The 19445-nt window shown below is 44.9% G+C and overlaps 1 protein-coding gene across 6 annotated transcripts in view; it reads right to left on the bottom strand.

Annotated features, from left to right (window-relative positions):
- Positions 1–19445, bottom strand: part of LOC309339814 (maestro heat-like repeat-containing protein family member 2B) — a 90812-nt gene that overhangs the window by 14606 nt on the left and 56761 nt on the right. For all 6 annotated transcript variants that reach the window (XR_014155553.1, XR_014155554.1, XM_081858281.1 and 3 more), the window contains 4 exons: positions 17452–17589; positions 8387–8498; positions 7207–7353; positions 1242–1415 (listed from right to left, as the gene is read on the bottom strand). Coding sequence is in view for 4 of the 6 variants with exons in the window: in XM_081858281.1 (XP_081714407.1) it covers positions 1242–1415; positions 7207–7353; positions 8387–8498; positions 17452–17589 (571 nt within the window). In the remaining 2 variants the exon portion in view is untranslated. The remainder of the gene's footprint in view (positions 1–1241; positions 1416–7206; positions 7354–8386; positions 8499–17451; positions 17590–19445) is intronic.

Genomic DNA, 19445 nt, shown 5'->3' on the forward strand with positions numbered 1-19445 from the left:
ACCATATCTCAGTAGGAAGAATGTGAAACTCTTAATCTGAAAGTGATGGTTGGGGAGACAGGATCCTCAACCTCTTAATTCCAGTAGCTTGCAGAAAATTAGCTATCCGTGGTGTAGTGGGAAAGTTTGGAAAAGAAAGACAAAAATCCTCCAGAGACCTTCATATTTCTGAAACAAACTTTTTGACGGTTCAAACCACTTTTTTAAAGTTCTCAGTAACCTTTACGACAACCCTGTAAAGCAGGCCAGTGTTATTCTTTCCTGTATATTGAAGATGGTGGGAGAGAGGAGGGTGAGAGACTGGTTTGCTTACAGTGGTGGCCAAATTCGGCCCTCCAGATGTTTTGGAACTACAACTCCCAGCATCCCTAGCTAACAGAACCAGTGGTCAGGGATGATGGGAATTGTAGTCCCAAAACATCTGGAGGGCTGAGTTTGGCCATCACGGGCTTTAAGAGCATTGAGTGAATTTGCAACATGCTTTAAAGGTAAAGGACCCCTGGCCAGTTAAGTCCAGTCAAAGGTGACTATGGGGTTGCGGCACTCATCTTGCTTTCAGGCCAAGGGAGCCGGGGTTTGTCCACAGTCAGCTTTCCGGGTCATGTGGTTAGCAGGACTAAACCGCTTCTGGTGCAATGGGACACCGTGACGGAAACCAGAGCACACGGAAACTCCATTTACCTTCCCGCTACAATGGTACCTATTTATCTACTTGCACTGGTGTGCTTTTGAACTGCTAGGTTGGCAGGAGCTGGGACAGAGGAACGGGAGCTCACTCCATCACGGGGATTTAAACCACTGACCTTCTGATCGGCATGCCCAAGAGGCTCAGTGGTTTAGACCACAGCGCCACCTGCGTCCCTTAACTACCACCCAAGACCAATCCACAGCTTCCTGGAGGGTCCATTGCACAACATCACTGCAGAGCATCCCTTCTTTATAGCAGAGATGAGCTGGCAGCAAGCAATGGCAAGGGCTGTAGCTCATTGGCAGAACATCTGCTTCGCATGCAAAAGGTCCTAGGTTCATTCCCCATTGGCGTCTCCAGGCAGGGCTAGGAGAGCCTTTTGGCTTGAAAGCCTGGGGTTCAATGCAAACAACATTGAAGTAGATGGAACCATAGTCTGACTCATTCATTGCAAGGCAGTTTCCTATGTTCATCATGGGAAGGTAATTTGAAACACAAAGTCGGATCTCAGGAAAATTTGAAGGGTGGGGTTGAGGTTCTATCACTGGCTTACATCACTCAGGTAGGTAATGGTCTTTGTAGAGATGTCTTTGAACATGAAGCCCACATCCTGCCTTTTCAGGTAAGGAAAGACCAGGGCAAGGGCTCTGAGACCCTCCAGCACCACATTTGTGTCGTACAACGTTCCCAGGAAAATAGCCACAATGGTCCTCTTCTGCTGTTTCACCTGGAAGGGAGGACATTAGATGAGCACCCGTGATATGGCAGAGAGGCAAGAGTCCTTTTTCAAAACACTCATTTTATCTTCATGACGGATGCAATGATATACAGAACAAAAACGGGGAGGGGGGACTATAAAATCCATAATCCCTTATGTGAAATAATTTACGAGGCCAAATTAAATATACCGACCAGCAAGCACACAGGTACACTTTAGCATTTATTCTTAGTAAATACGCCTGGGGGGGAAAAATGAAGTCTAATTAAGTCTAAGTCAATACATATGTGGCTTCTCAAATAACCTCAACTGCCTCTTGGCTTAGTTTGGAGCGGCTGTGATTTTGCCTGCAGTACAGTGGTACCTTGGGTTACAGACGCTGCAGGTTACAGACGCTGCAGGTTACAGACTCTGCTAACCTAGAAATAGTGCCTCGGGTTAAGAACTTTGCTTCAGGATGAGAACAGAAATCGTGCATCGGCGCGGTGGCAGCAGCGGCCCCATTAGCTAAAGTGGTGCTTCAGGTTAAGAACAGTTTCAGGTTAAGAACGGACCTCCGGAGTGAATTAAGTTCTTAACCCGAGGCACCACTGTATATAGAAAGGAGCAAACCAGTGATATTTGAGGAAGCAGGCTAGCAGGCGGGAGCCTACACAACACCAAACACTGTTACTGTATGTAGGCTTTATTTTATTTGTTTTTTATCTTATATTTTGGAAATGTACATCCAGGTTTTTTTCCTTTAAATTTTTTTGGGCCCCCAAGAGAGTGGGGCCCCTAAGCTATAGCTTGCTTAGCTTATACAGTGGTACCTCGGGTTACATATGCTTCAGGTTACAGACTCCGCTAACCCAGAAGTAGTACCTCGGGTTAAGAACTTTGCTTCAGGATGAGAACAGAAATCGTGTGGCGGCAGTGGGAGGCCCCATTAGCTAAAGTGGTGCTTCAGATTAAGAACAGTTTCAGGTTAAGAACAGACCTCCAGAACAAATTAAGTCCTTAACCCGAGGTACCACTGTATTGAATAAAATTCTCCCACTGCTCTAATGAATCGTTTGGTCCTTCCATAAAGAGTTTGAAATACAGGGCAGGGTTCCCCATGCCAGCTGAAGCCCTCAGCAAGGACTTCCATTTGCATAATGGGACTTCCCCCCTTTTTCCCACATGCACCCCACAAATTGGCTTGGGGGGTGTCTGGAGAAACCCCAGTATAGTGCTAGGAGCAGGGGGAGAAAGAGGATTGCTCTGTCTGGCAAGCTGAAATATTAGAATCATAGAATTGTAGAACTGGAAGGGACTCAGAGGGTGGTCAAGTACAGGGGTTCAGCAACATTTTTCAGCTGTGGGCTGGTCCACCTGTTAGGATATAGTTCCATTCCACCTTAAAAGGGAACAGGCATGACTGCTGTGTGTCGTACTTGCTGGGAACTTCTGTTTGTATATTGCTTTTGCTTTTAGCTGTTTGCTGGAGACGAAGGGAAGCAGACATGTTTTTTCCTTTGTCCCTGAACTAAGCTTTGCGAGAAGCAAAGCTACAGGGAACCAGGCAGAGGGCCTTCTCGGTAGTGGCGCCTGCCCTGTGGAACGCCCTCCCAGCAGATGTCAAAGCGATAAACAACTACCTGACATTCAGAAGACATCTTAAGGCAGCCCTGTTCAGGGAAGTTTTTAACGTGTGATATTTTACTGTATTTTTGGTTTTTATGGAAGCCGCCCAGAGTGGCTGGGGAGGCCCAGCCAGATGGGCGGGGTATAAATAATAAATTATTATTATTATTATTATGCTGAATAAATGCTGTAAATATGCTTACACATGGCTCTGCCCACCACTTCTGCTGCGAGAAGATTCTTGCTGATAGAGCGTGCCGAGTCTCTAAATGTATCTGAGGCTTGTGTTGTTCTTTGATGCTGTTCCAAAGGAGACCGGTGATTGCCCAGCAGCCGGCCGTCTCCCCGGCAGTATCCCAACACCACCATCCCTCAGTCCATGTGGTGGCCCGGACTATATTTTTTTGGGGTGGGGTGGGGGAAATGAACACATTCCTCTGCCCCACAAATAACCCAGAGATGCGTTTTAAATAAAAGCACAAATTCTACTCATGTCGAAACACCAGGCAGGCCCCACAAATAACCCAGAGATGCATTTTAAATAAAAGGACACATTCTACTCATGTAAAAATATGCCAATTCCTGGACCATCCACGGGCCGGATTGAGAAGGCGATTGGGCCACATCCGGCCCCCGGGCCTTAGGTTGCCTGCCCCTGCAATGCAGAAATATGTTCCATATGGGGCTTGAACCTGCGACCTTGGTGAAATCAGCACCACGATCTAACCAACGGAACTATCCAGCTTGCACAGACAGAACGATCAGAAGACCAGGATGTTGAATTCCACAAAATACACAGCAAAACAAAAAGCAATAATAATAATAATAAATTTTATTTATATCCCGCCCTCCCCAGCCGAAGCCGGGCTCAGGGCGGCTAACAACACTAAAACAGTACAACATTATAAAACATTATAAAAATGGATTAAAATGAATTAAAATCAAAATTGATGGCAACCATAAACTAAAGTTTTGTAAAGATTGCCAGAGGAGGGAGTCAGGCTGCGCCCTGACCAAAGGCCAGGTGGAACAGCTCTGTCTTGCAGGCCCTGCGGAAAGATGTCAAGTCCTGCAGGGCCCTTGTCTCTTGTGAGAGAGCGTTCCACCAGGTTGGAGCCGCAGCCGAAAAAGCCCTGGCTCTAGTTGAGGCCAGCCTAACCTCTCTGTGGCTTGGGACCTTCAAGATGTTTTTATTTGAAGATCGTAAGTTCCTCTGTGGGGCATACCAGGAGAGGCGGTCCCGTAGGTACGAGGGCCCTAGGCCGTATAGGGCTTTGAAGGTTAAAACCAGCACCTTAAACCTGATCCTGTACTCCACCGGGAGCCAGTGCAGCTGGTATAGCACCGGATGAATGTGATCTCTAAGCGAAGACCCCGTAAGGAGTCTCGCTGCAGCATTTTGCACCCGCTGGAGTTTCTGGGTCAGTCTCAAGGGCAGCCCCACGTAGAGCGAGTTACAATAATCCAGTCTGGAGGTGACCGTCGCGTGGATCACAGTGGCTAGGTCAGGGCGTGAGAGGTAAGGAGCCAACTGCTTAGCTTGGCGGAGATGAAAGAATGCCGCCTTTGTTATAGCTGCAATCTGCGCCTCCATGGAGAGGGAGGTATCGAAGATTACACCCAAACTCTTAACGGACGGTGCTGGCACTAATTGCACCCCCGCAAGAGATGGGAGTTGCCCCCTCAGCCCCCTGTCGTCCCGTCCCAGCCAGAGGACCTCTGTCTTCGAAGGATTTAACTTCAGCCGGCTCCCACGTAACCATCCAGCCACAGCCTCCAAGCATCTGATCAGTGTGTCTGGGGCAGAGTCCGGGTGGCCGTCCATCAACAGATAGAGTTGGGTATCATCAGCATACTGATGGCAGCCCAGCCCAAAACTCCGGACAAGCTGGGCGAGGGGGCGCATAAAGATGTTAAAAAGCATTGGGGAGAGTATTGCACCCTGGGGCACACCACACACCAAGGAGTGGCGGGATGACAATTCCCCCCCAAGCGCCACCCTCTGTCCCCGACCGGAGAGAAACGAGCGCAGCCATTGAAGGACTGTGCCCTGGATCCCCACGTCGGCAAGGCGGTGGTCCAGGAGTTCGTGATCGACCATGTCGAAGGCTGCTGACAGGTCTAGAAGAATCAGCAGCCCCGACCCGCCTCGATCCAGCTGCCTGCGGAGATCATCTGTTAGGGCGACCAGAGCCGTCTCAGTCCCATGACCAGCGCGGAAGCCGGACTGGAATGGATCCAGAGCCGATGTTTCATCCAGAAACCTACCAAGCTGTTCAGCAACCTCTCTCTCAATCACCTTACCCAGGAATGGAAGATTCGAAACCGGGCGGTAATTGGATAGATCTAAGGGATCTAATGATGTTTTCTTTAAGAGCGGGCGCACCACTGCCTCCTTCAGTTCCCCTGGGAATGTCCCGGTGCCAAGGGACAGATTGATGATATCCCCCAGGGGGGCCCGCACCTCGTCTGGACACGCTCTAATCAGCCAGGACGGGCACGGGTCGAGAGGACATGTGGTGGGCTTTCCAGCTCGGAGGAGTCTGTCCACATCGGCTGGGGATATCCGGTCAAAGTGGTCCAATACTGAACCCGAGGGCAGTCAAGGGGCCTCCAGTTCCTTTATTGTATCCAAATTGGCAGGGAGGTCATGGCGGAGCAACAAGACCTTCTCCGCAAAAAAGCTCGCAAATGCCTCACAGCTGTGTGTCAAATTGTTATTTAAATTTGGCTGTCCTTCGAGGGACGTTAAAGACCGAATTATACTAAATAATTGCGCCGGGCGAGAGCTAGCGGATGCAATGGAGGCCGAGAAGTAAGACTTCTTAGCGGCCTTCACTGCCATCTCATAGGTTTTCATAAAGACCCTATAAGATGTTCTTGAGGCTCCGTCACGGGCACCCCGCCATACTCGCTCTAGCCGTCTGAGGTCCCGCTTCATTTTCCGGAGCTCCTCGGTAAACCAGGGGGCCCGGTTTCTGCGGGGTCGCAGAGGGCGCTTAGGTGCGATCTCATTGATGGCTGCCAGGAGCTGGGTATTCCAGGCCTCAACAAGCTCAGTCAATGAGTCGCCAGGGGGAGAAAGGTCCCGCAAGGCTTGACGGAATCTATCAGGGTCCATCAGCCTTTGTGGGCGAGCCCAAATTGGCTTGCCACCCAAGCAGGGTGGGGGTGGAACGTCAATCCTGGCTTTCAGGGCATAGTGATCAGACCATGGCACCTTCATCGAAGGAAACATGATCACATCTATACCGATGCCAAAGATCAGATCCAGCGTGTGGCCTGCTTGATGTGTGGGGCCCGAAACAAACTGGGAGAGCCCTAGTGTCGCCATGGAAGACACCAGGTCCAGAGCCTGCGAGGAGGGAGTGGCATCAGCATGGATGTTGAAGTCCCCCAATACCAATAGGTTAGGGAACTCCAAGGCCCAGCCGGCCACCGCCTCCAGCAGGCCTGACAGGGTGGCTGCTGGTGCGCTGGGTGGCCGGTACACCAGCCAGACAGCCAAGCTCACCTCGGAGCCCCACACTAGGCCAACACATTCAATGCCGGGGATCGATGGCGATGGTAGAGCCCTGAAAGGACAATCTTCCCGGATTAATAACGCCACCCCTCCCCCCCGGCCCACAGTCCGCGACTGGTGGAGGACGGAGAAACCCGGGGGCGCCATCTCTCGTAAGGTAACAGTATCCCCTTCGCGCACCCAGGTCTCAGTCACACATGCCAGGTCAACCCCCTGCGAGGTGAAGAAATCTCGCAGGGTGGCGGTTTTGTTGCCTATAGACCTGGCATTGCACAACACCAGTGACGGAGGTGAGTAATCCTTGCTCACCCTACCCTCGTCTCTCGGGATGGGGCGCAGATTGGAAGGGGTACGAGCATATCCGTATCTCGATCCCCTTCGCCTATGACATCTGCCCCCACCGCCAAATAACCAATAACCCCCCTTCTACAAGCACATTAAAAAAAACCATAGGATGTTAATCAGCCGAATGCCTAGCTAGAGAGGAACATGTTCATCTGGCCTCTTCGTTGTCTGCCTTTAGGCACCAGGGGAGCCTCCCTGGGGAAAGTATTCCACGAGCAGGAAGCCACTGCAGAAAAGGCCCTGTCTCATGTTGCCACCCTCAGCTGATGCCTTTGACGCACGGGCGTCCTGCAATAATGCCACCTTTAAAAAGCAAAGCCTCACCTTGTCTGCAGCCACGAGGAGAACATTTGCCAGGCCCTTGATTGCCATCTGGCGGGTGCCCAGGTTCTGGTCCCCTGCCCTCTTCATCAGGAGGGGAAGAATGGATTTCAAACGCACCCTTTCTCCTAGCATGGGGTCCCGAATCGCCTGCAAATAAACAGACAATTTCATTTAGTTATTTACCGTATTTCGTTGCATTTATATACCTATTTATTATTATTATTATTATTATTATTATTATTATTATTATTATTATTAAGAGTGGTACCTAGGGTTACAGACGCTTCAGGTTACAGACTCGGCTAACCCAGAAATAGTACCTTGGGTTAAGAACTTTGCTTCAGGATGAGAACAGAAATTGTGCGGTGATGGCGGCAGCGGGAAGCCCGATTAGCTAAAGTGGTACCTCAGGTTAAGAACGGTTTCAGGTTAAGAATGGACCTCAAGAACAAATTGAGTTCTTAATCTGAGATACCTGTGTGTGTGTGTGTGTGTGTGTGTGTGTGTGTGTGTGTATAAACAATTTTAACAAACATATTATCAATCAATATATCCATTTACATTTGCCCCCCTTTTTTATTCCCCCCTCCCTCTCCCCCCCAAGGACTTCCCTCAGCTCCCCTCTCTAGTTTCTTTGCACATATTGTTCTCTGCATATTGTAAAATTTTACACATCATTGCCTTATCTATCATTTATTCAACTAATAAATTTGTGGTTGTCTTTTTAGATAATCTGTAAAAAGTTCCCATTCTTCCCTGAAGTCATGATTGTCCTTGTCACGCATTTTATATGTCAACTTGATCAATCCTGCATAGCTCATCAGTTTTTCTTTCGTTGGGATTTCCTCATTCTGAGGAAGAGAGATATACTTTCGATTATGGAAGTCCTTTCGATTCCTCTTGCCAAATAAGAAATGTTCCATGCTATTGTTTTCTCTCTGCTACTGCCCTACGCAATGACAACAAAGAGCCATTCCTGGAAACAGTGAATCACATCCAATGCTACTCCTACTCAGAGTAGAACCCCTGAAATTCACGGGAATTGCAAACTTAAGTTCATTAATTTCAATGGGTCTATACTGATTAGGACTAGCACTGGACCCAAGCCAGAGCCCTCCGTTCTTATGCTCAAATACCACGGCACCTTTTGAAAGGAACACCTGAGATGCCCAAGTCTTACCTCTGAAAAGAAGGCAGTTCCTGTCAGCCGAAGCTTTTCGGACTCGGACGTCATCCAGGGGATTGCATTCTCAATGATCTTGTGGTCCAGAAGTCGATTCTGAAACAGATGTCTGGAAGAGAAAAGAAACATTACAAGATACTTGTTATGTACTGAAGTTCTCACCCTGGGCCAGCAGGGGGATACTGTAGATAGTTTTCACTCAGGTCCACATATGCAAATAAGGGATTGAAAGTGACGTTCAGTGATTGGATAGTTACAGAAAATGGTTACTATTGCGTTGTACTGGAGCTCTATATAAGCAGGCTGGCTGAACCCTTCAGTTCAGTTCTTTTCTGGCCTGTGAATAAACAAGAGCTGTTTGAAGAATCGCTGTGTCGTCTGATATGTTCACGCACAATTTAACAATACTCACCTCCACAGCTGTGTGGGTTAGTGAGGGACTCTGAATTGGGGTAATTCAAAATACGAGCTCCCCTATTTCAGAGCAGCTTCATCCCAATACGATACGATACGATAATCTTTATTGTCATTGTCCCATACAGAACAAAGAAATTGAAAATCTACATCAGATATTCAGAAACCAACAAGCCTGGGAGGGGGCCGGTAGGACTTCCGGTTCCGGTCGCGGCCCGAGAGGGAGCGCGGAGAACCCGCTCTTGGTTTTCTCCGGGCGTTGCGAAGGTTTGGGGAGTCGCTAGGGCGCAGCGAACCCAAAAACCCTAAGGGGGGAACCCTTAGGGACAGGTTCCCAGCAGCGTGGAAGTGGTCGTGTTGCCTCTTCGCGTCGGTAAGACGAGAAGACGGGGACCGCTAGCGCAATTGGGAGAAATCTCCGACTTCGCAACGTGACGCCTCGAGCTCCGTCCGGGAGTGGCGACGGGCTTCCTAAAGAGAAGAAAGGGACCCACAGCGTGTTGTAGCGCTCTTATAGAACGCGTAAAGTTAATAGCGGAGCTGCGTGCGGCCTGGAACTTTTAGAATAATGTTTGGGAGTTCACTTGGTGACGGAGGTAAGATGGCGCAGATGGAAGTCGGCGGTATGAGGAAGTCCTGCAAGGTCTGACTGAGTGAGTGCACCTTAAGTCGTGAATTGTGAAGTAAGGTTAACTTGCCTAAAAGAGACTATAAGAACTAATAAAACAATAAAGACGTCTGGAACCTCAGCGGATAATAGGGACCAAATAAGTGTTTGGGGAATTATAACCAGCTTTTCTGTGTTTACACTGAGTTCGCAGCGGGACTTTTGTTACGTTGCTGTTTTGGAGCTGCAGCACGTTTAACTTATATTTTCTTAGAACGGATATAACGAACATTCCGGGTGCCTTTAAGCCGCCCCTGGGAGGAATATAGACTGTATAGATTGTATATTGAAGAACACCGAGGAGCTAACGGATTTGCTCAGGAAATGCCGTGGAACCCTGAGGAGCTGACGAATAATTACAGGAAGAAGGTGGGGGAACACGGGACGGATTGGAGAGAGTGAACTGAAAGACAACGACAGGATTTTATGTTGAGCCACGCCGTACCATACCCCCCCCTTCCAGATTTGTCTTGAAATTTATGCCGTGGGGGTTGGGAGACTACGTCGGGATATAACCCTGAAGGGACTGGTTATATTTTGGTGGAGAAAACCGCTTTATTTCTGCTCTATTTCTGCTTTATTTCTGCTTTGCTTCGACCTATAATTGTGGAGACTGTTGAGTTTGTTGAAATTTAAGGGGGGAGCCAAGGGGGAGGGGAAGTAGGAGCAGGAGGGGACGGAAATTGGGCGGGGGAAGATTTGAAAATGACGGGGAAAGATGGGAAAGAATGGAAGAAAGGGGGTGGAACCCCGGGGGAGAGGAGGCCGTCCCGTCATGAAGAAATTAAAGATTTAGATAATTTGTGGGCAAAAATAAAGGAGGAATTTAAACAAAATGTAATATATATGGAAAGCAAGCTAGGAGAAGTACAGGAGATGATTGATAAAAAGATAGAAGGAGCAGTTGGAGAACTCTCAGCTAAAATTCAAGACCTCTCTGTTAAGTCCAAAATGATTGAAGAATCTAATAAGAAGCTGCAGAAAGAGATGAGGGAACAGAAAAAAGAGACAATGAAGATGAAAGAGGAGTTAAGAGAATTAAACAGTTCACAAGATAGGATCTGGGATAATCTAGCCATGGCAGAGATGAGACAAAGGCAGCTCCACCTGAAATTCAGGGGAGTAGTAGAGGAAAGAAATGAAGATATAAGGGCGAAAATGATCACAGAACTCTCTAAATGGCTAGGTATAGGAGAGGAGGAGATGGCTCTTTCTATAGAAAATGTGTTTAGGATGTCAAGACCGAAACATCTTAAAGCTAATAAATTTCTAGGGGACTGTTTGGTGATCTTTAACTCGGTGGAAATGAAGAATCTGATCTTAAGAAAAAGCTACCATAATAGATTAAGAATTAGTGGAAGACCAATTATCATCTATAAAGAAATACCGGTCAGGTTATTACGCAAAAGAGAGGGATATAAACAGGTGGTAGCGGCTCTGAAGAGAAATGAGATACAATTTAGATGGGAGTTCCCAGAAGGGATTGCTTTTTTCTATAAAGATAAAAAATTTAGGTTGATGGACACATTGGAGGCTGAGAAGTTTTTGAGACGATATGAGAAAGATTTGGGAAGAGCGGAGAACAGATCTAGGAGCAAGGAGAAAGAGGAGGAAGAGGGGGGAGGAAGCGGTCAGGAGGGAGGGCGGGGAGGGGAGGAGAGGATAGTGGAAACAGATGAGGAGGAGGATGAGGCCGTGGTGGGAGCGGAGACGGCAGAGGAGGGGGAGCTCTTAGGGAACAGAGGCGGCAGGTTTTAGTTTGTGATCCCGGCGGTTTAATCCATAACAGATAAAGGAAAACAATAACACATACATTAAAATTTATATCCTGGAATGTGAATGGGTTGAATGAGAAAGTTAAAAGGAATAAAATCGAGAGAGAGTTGAAAAATAAAAATTATGATGTAATTTGCTTTCAGGAAACTCATATCGCGAAGAAACATAAACATATATTGATGAATAAAAAATTGGGAGTAGAGTTTATTAACTCGGAGGTAAATAAAAAAAAAGGAGTAGTGATATACGTAAAAGAGAAGTGGGAACCCGTACAAATTTGTAAAGATGAAGAGGGAAGAATCTTAGGGATCCAACTAAACTTCCGGGGGGAAAAAAATCAACGTTGTGACGGTTTATGCCCCTAATAAAAACAGAGCAGAGTTTTTTGAGAAATTGGAAGGTATTCTATTAGAGCTAGAAACGCATAAGTTAATTCTGCTTGGGGACATGAATGGGGCCCCAGCATCGAATCTGGATAGGAGTGAAAAGAGAGGGAACTCAAATAGAGGGAAGTTGCCGAAATCTTTTAAAGATCTAGAGGGAAATTTAGATTTAATTGATATCTGGAGGCATAAAAACCCCACCCTTAAACAGTTTACTCATTACTCAGAAGCCCATCAAAGTTGGGGAAGAATTGACCAGATTTGGATGACAAGAAATCTTACTCTGAGTGTAAAGAGTTGTGAAATCTTACCTAGGACACTGTCTGATCATTGTGCTCTGGTTATGGAAATAAAAAGTGGGCTGAAGGGTCAATATAGGTGGAGGTTGAACGAATATTTAATGGAAGTTGAAGAGGTGAAGGAAAAGGTTAAAGGTACTTTAAAAGAATATTTGGATTTAAATCTGAAGGGGGAATCTCCCATAGATATTGTATGGGACGCCAGCAAGGCGGTTATGAGGGGTACCCTAATTCAACAGAACAATTATAGGAGGAAATTAAGGGAACAAAAGAAAGAAGATATCCTTACACAATTAAGAAATTATGAGAGGAAACTGGTTACAAACCCGGCAAAGGAGGATGCCATTCGAGCCTCTAAAGTGCTGCAGTCTCAATATTCAGCTATATTAAATCAAGAAACAGAATGGAGAATTAAGTTTATGAAGCAGAAGTATTTTGAATCGGCTAATAAAATGGGGAAGCTACTCGCGTGGCAGTTAAGAAAAAGAAAGAGACAAAGTGTGATAAATAAAATAATAATGGAAGATAATACCATAGAAGACCCAGAAGAAATAGAAAAAAGGTTTGCTCAGTTTTTTGGAAAGTTGTATGAGAGAGGAGCGGAAGAAAGTATAGAAATTAAAAATTATTTGGACCAGAATAGAGGGAATAGTGGGAAATATATTTCGGAGGAGGACAGAATACTATTAAACAAGGAGATCACAGTAAATGAGATTAAGGAGGCTATTAATAGGATGAAAAATGGAAAGGCTCCTGGGCCGGATGGTCTGTCCTCAAAATATTATAAAACACTAGGGGATCTCCTGGCGCCGGTGCTTAGAGAGGTTATTAATAACATCCTTCAGGGAGGAAAAATCCCCGGTTCCTGGAAGGAGGCATATATAGCTTTGGTCCCAAAATCAGAAACTGAAAAAACAGATATAAAAAATTATAGGCCAATCTCACTGCTTAATTGCGATTATAAGATCTTCGCTGATATCATGGCAAGTAGACTTAAGAAAATATTAATGAAACATATACATAAGGACCAAGCGGGATTTCTCCCTAATAGATATCAGAAAGATAATGTGCGCCATATTTTGAACATCATTGAATATTTAGATATGAGGATAGACACACCGGCAGTACTAATTTTTATAGACGCCGAGAAGGCGTTTGATAATGTCTCCTGGGAATTTCTTTTATTATGTTTGGAAAAGGCAGGTATGGAAGGCCCCTATTTGAAAGGTATCAAAGCAATATACTCAGAACAACAAGCCATGCTGATTATAAATAACAATTTGACCAAACCCTTTAAGATTATGAAAGGTACAAGGCAGGGCTGCCCATTATCCCCCCTGTTGTTTATAATGGTTTTGGAAGTTATCGCAAACAGAATAAGAGACGAAGCAAACGTGAAGGGGATAAGAATTGGGAAGAAAGAATTTAAGTTGAAGGCTTATGCCGACGACTTAGTTCTATCCCTGGAGAACCCAGTAGACAGCGCTTGCAAGGTAATAGAATTATTGGAGGAATTCGGCAGGTTGTCAGGATTCAGATTGAACAGGAAAAAAACAAAAATGTTAACAAAGAATTTGGCTGACCGGGACAAAACCCAATTGGAGCAAAAGATTGGTATAAAAATTGTGAATAAAGTAAAATATTTGGGAATTTGGCTGTCGCCGAAAAATATAAATTTGGTTGAAGATAATTATGATAAGATTTGGCAGGAAATTAAAAAAGATCTGGATATCTGGCACAGGCTGAAGCTTTCATGGACAGGGAGGATGGCGGCGGTTAAGATGTGTATTCTGCCGAGGCTACTGTTTCTGTTCCAAAATATACCAATAATTAAAGGCACCACCCGATTTAGGAACTGGCAAAAAATCTTGACTAAGTTTATTTGGCAGGGGAAGAGAGCCAGGATAAAGTTTAAATATCTAACTGATGCAAGAGAGAGAGGTGGTTTTGCAGTGCCGAACATAAGGCTGTACTATGAGGCAGCTTGTCTATGCTGGATAAAGGACTGGGCCACCCTTAGAAATACTGATTTACTGGATCTGGAGGGTTTCGATATTAGGTTTGGGTGGCATGCCTACCTGTGGCAGGAGAAAGGTGAGGTCCACAGAGGGTTTTCTAATCATATAATTAGAGGTTCACTTTTGGAGGTGTGGAATAGATATAAAAAACTGATTGAAAAAGGGATCCCTTGGTGGCTCTCCCCTGTTGACATTATTAAAATAAAAAAAACAAACATGACGGGCGTAAGATGGACCTATGAGGATCTTTTAGTTAAGACAGAAGAGGGATGGAGGGTGAAACCGTATGATGAGTTGAAAGACAAGATAAAAGAATGGTTACACTTCCACCAGATTAACGCATTGTGGGGTGAACATAAGAAGCTGGGGATGAGTGATAAAAAATCAAGGTTCCAGGTGGAAATTTTAGAGAGTAATGACAAACACCTCTCCAAATTATATAAACAATTACTGGAATGGGATACAAGAGAGGATTTGGTGAAGGGAGTGATGGTAAAATGGGATAGAGACCTAGGATATAATATCGAGTATAATAAATGGCAGACACTCTGGAGGAAAGGTATGAAATTTACAGCGTGTGCATCTCTCCGAGAAAATTTAGAGAAAATGATGTACCGCTGGTATTTGACTCCGGCAAAATTAGGAAAGATGTATAAAAATGCCGACAATAACTGTTGGAGATGTAAAGATAAGATTGGGACCTTTTCCCATATTTGGTGGACCTGTGATGTAGTGAAGGAATTCTGGGGAAAGGTTTACGATGAATTGAAAATTTTTTTGAAGTACAGCTTCCCCAGAATACCTGAGCTGTTTCTCTTGGGTATGACTGGTGAGGAAATAAAAAAACCGGATCAAACTTTCTTTCAATATGCTATAGCCGCTGCGAGGATTTTGATTGCGCAAAAATGGAAATCCCCTGACATGCCCACGATTGGAGAGTGGCAAGTGAAGCTATATCAATATATGGAATTGGCGAGATTAACTCAGAAAATTAGGCAAAATAATATAATGAAACTTAAAGATGAATGGAAGAACTTTTTAATTTATATTGAGAACAATACGGGAATTAGCAATATAACAGCAGACGATAATTAATACCTTCGATGTACAATGCTATTGTAAGTTCTACTGCGAAGACTGTATCATGGTTATGGTTATGTAATCCTAGACCAAGCTGGATGGAAGTCGGTTTTATCGTTTTTCTTTTTTCTTTTCTGTTTTTTGAATCTTGTTTTCTGTTATCCTTTCCTTTTTCTTTTTTTGTAACTTTTTTCTAAATAAAATTAATAATATTAAAAAAAAAAAAAGAAACCAACAAGCCTGCTATCCCTGCTATCTCAACCAGGTTAGCCCCCTAAAAACTCCAATACCCCATAATTAAATACAATATACTCTCATTAAGGACGATCTTAAAAGGTAAAGGGACCCCTGACCTTAGGTCCAGTCGTGGACGACTCTGGGGTTGCGGCGCTCATCTTGCTTTATTGGCCAAGGGAGCCGGCGTACAGCTTCCAGGTCATGTGGCCAGCATGACTAAGCCGCTTCTGGCAAACCAGAGCAGCGCACAGAAACACCGTTTTGAGTGTTATGCTGAGGTCTGACTGTTTTTGCTATTTATTTTGTGTTTTTGTTTTTGCGGCACTTTTTTATGTTACTGTGTGGAACCCAGTTCAGCTACTGATTGATTGATTGATTGATTGATTGTGTGACTGCAGTACATTGTTTATTGCTTTCATTTTATGGATCAATGCTCTCGTTAGATAGTAAAATTCATGTTAAATTGCTGCTTTAGGGGTTGTTTTTAAAAGTCTGCATTACTTTCGATGGTAAAGCGCCCCTTGGTTTTGGAACGCTCTGGTTTTGGAACAGACTTCCGGAATGGATTAAGTTTGGAAACCAAGGTACCACTGTTTACAATAATAATAAATTATTGCTGTTATTATTGTTATTGCCATAATCATCCCCATAACTGGCATTGCCTGGGAATTCTAAGAACCCAAATAACCAGTGCAGTTTGAAATCAGTGGTTAAAATCAGTGCAACTTTAAAACCATCAGTCTACGGATTCCAATTATTTCCAAACAGACTTCTTGAACTTGGGGAGGATTGTGCAACATTTGGTTAAAATCAGTGTGTAGCCTTATTGGAGTTCACCGATTGGGTCTGCGTTGCTCCGGGACAGGAGGAAGGAAGTCAAATGACACTGAGGTTGGTTCAAAGAAAGAGTTTATTCGGCTCTCCGGATAGCAGAAGGCACTTGCTTGGTCAGTCCATAGCAAGTCCAAAGAAATGAGAAGTTTCATGCAGTATATATATGCAGTATATATATCCTCCAGTATATATATCCTCCCTCCTTCCCCAGGAATCCAACCACGTCAGACTATGTACACAGGTTGACTTCACATATGTTCTTGCTTTAGTTTTCTTAACCATAAAAGGGAATCCCTTCCTGTACTTCTGACCATAAAAGGATCTTCCTCTTCCTACTCTTATCTTGGAGGAAGAGGACATCATCTCTGAGAACATGCTCTGGTGTTGTCCCCAGACTTAGGTCTGTGCGTCTTTTATGGTCAGCACATAAGATAAGGCACAGACGTGTCTTCTCTGTTCTACTGCTGCAGTCAGGGTCATCCTTGCCGTCACAAACTGATAAAGGAGAGGGCTCTGAGCACAGCCGGGTTTTTGTTTATACATTGACTCAGAGCTCAAGTTAATGGATTTTAGCTAAGGAAAAATAGTTTCAAACTGCCTGCACAGTCAGTTTTGGGTTTGGGAAACCTATTCCTTCAAGTGTCATTCCGAAAGGTTAAGTCCACCATCTTGATTGTTTGGGCGGGGGGGAGGCTCGTTTAATTTCATTGTATACAGGTTGGACAATGACAATAAAGGTATTATTATTGTTGTTGTTATTATTGATTCTAAATGGCGGGCCATTGTCCAAAAATCTGCTCCTTGATCTCAGGAAGCATCCTGCATAATTTGATTGCAATCTCTTAGAAGGTGACCAAATGCATAGCAAACAATTTCCCCAAATATATAGCAGATACAGTGGTGCCTCGCAAGACGAAATTAATCTGTTCCGCAAGTCTCTTTGTCTTGCGGTTTTTTCGTCTTGCGAAGCACGGCTATTAGCGGCTTAGCGGCTATTAGCGGCTTAGCGGCTATTTACGGCTTAGCGGCTTTAAGAAAAAGGAAACAAACTCGCAAGAACTCGCAAGACGTTTTGTCTTGCGAAGCAAGCCCATAGGGAAATTCGTCTTGCGGAACGACTAAAAAACCGGAAAACTCTTTCGTCTTGCGCGTTTTTCGTCTTGCGAGGCATTCGTCTTGCGAGGTTCCACTGTAACCTGAAATATTTCATTGATGGCTTGCTGAACTCTGTATAGGATAACAAAGGAATGTGGCAGTTCCTCAGCTCCATAGTCCACTGCTCCTGAATACAAGGGGAAGTGTGGCAAACATCAAATGAAGGATTTAGTTCACTAAGAAATCCCAAGTCCCTCACCTGGCCAGCAGAGAAGCCCCCTCCTGGTGGCTTCTAGGATCACCAAGTGAAGTCCAGATGTTCACCTCTCCAAACTCTGCCAGTGATGGATCAGTAGTAAGCTTCAACACGAGAGCCTTCAGACTTGCCACAGAAAGTCTGTGGAGCAAAAGGGCACAGAAAGGACATCTGAATCGGAAGAAGGTCAGATACTTGAAGCAGAACAGGCCAATACAGACTGAAAATAGTCTGCCACTTCTGGTCACCTCTGGTCCTAAAAGCACTGAGCCAGCAGCTGCGGGTGACTTATTGGGCATATTTCAAGGGGTTAGGATTAACGTGCAAAGCCATAAATGGCTTGAGATCCAACTACCTAAACCTGCCTTTCCCAATACCAACCATTTTGGGCAGGGGAGGGCTTTTTGATTGTGCCACCCTCTGCAACAGGGTCTTCTTGGTGGTGGCTCCCCCTTTGTGGAACCTTCTTCCTGGTGCAATGTGTCTGCCTCTCTCATTATTAACATTCAGGAGCAATTAAAAAACAACACACAATTCTATTCATTTGGGAGGTTTGATGGCCGAAAGCTATGGCTCCTGGCAACCTGGAAATTAATAACTGAGGGTTATGTGACTGTTTTTAAATGTTTGTTGATGTACTTGATGTTTTCATTGTTTGTTGATGTACTAAATGTCTTTATTTTATTTTATAGCATTTTGCTTTCCTAGCTTTTTGCTGTCTTGGGCTCCCATTGGGAATAAGGGCAGGATAGAAATTAAAAATAAAAATAAAAAGCCTGTATTGCATGGAAAGAAGTCATAAAGATGGAACTCTGCATGTGCAGCTATCTAAGAGGAAGCCCAAGGTTTGCACATCTGTATGCTATGTTGTTAGTTGTTAGTTCAGTTCTTTTTTTTTTTTTTATAATAAATTTTTATTGAAGTTTTTCCATAAAAAAAATAATAAACCAATCCATTTATATATCACATATTTCACATTGTTTGGACCTCCCTCAACTTCTCTGACAATCTTTCGTAGTTCAAATCCTCTCCTCACATTCCTTCTTTAGATATTGCCATTAAATGTTATATTTCTATCCTTGCTTGCCTTTTGGCAATACTCCTTCTATTTTCACAAAGCTTCTTTGAAACACGCTAGCGTTGTACTATCCTCACATATGTTTTTCAAATACTCTGTAAATTTCCCCCAGTCCTCAATGAATTTCTGGTCTTTTTGGTATCTGATTTTCCCTGTTAATTTGTCTAACTCTGCGTAGTCTGTTAGTTTTGACCTCCATTCCTCCAAAGTCGGAACCTCTTCTTGTTTCCACCTCTGGGCCAACAATGTCCTTGCTGCGACGGTAGCATATTGAAACAGCTTACAGTCTCTCCTACTTATATCCGTTCTTGTTATTCCCAGCAGGAAGAGTTCTGGTTTCTTAACAAAGCTGTTAGTTCAGTTCTTGCAGGCAGACAAGAGAGGCCTCTGTGTATGCAAATTTACTTGTTCAGAAGGGCTGCTGTCACAGGAAGCCATAGAATTGTAGAGCTGGAATGGACCCCTAGAGTCATCTAGTCCAACCCTCTGGAATGCAGGGATCTCAGCTAAAAAATCCCTGACAAATGGCCACCCAGTCCCTGCTTACAAGCGTCCACAACATCCCAAGGGAGTCCATTCCTCTCTTAAACAGCCCTTGCTGTCAGAAAGTTATTCCTAATGTTTCGTTGGAATCTTCTTGCTTGTAGCTTGAATCCAGCAGTTTGGGTCCTACCTTCCACAGTGAGAGAAAGCAATCTTGCCCCACCTTCTGTGCTGGGTTCAGGGGTAACCCGAGAACTGTGGTCCAGGACCAGTCTAGAATCCGGAGTTTCCACTAGGAGTCAGTCCGACAGGGCCAAGGCAGGACACAAGGCAGGAAACCAGGCAATGACAGGTACAGGATCTCAGGCAGGATCTAGCATACAGCAATGTTACTCCCGCAACCTGGGGCAGGGTCCAACTGTTGTAATCTCTAGCC

The sequence above is a fragment of the Podarcis erhardii genome (assembly GCF_964252035.2).
Source record: "Podarcis erhardii genome assembly, chromosome: 1".
Lineage (NCBI taxonomy): Eukaryota > Metazoa > Chordata > Lepidosauria > Squamata > Lacertidae > Podarcis > Podarcis erhardii.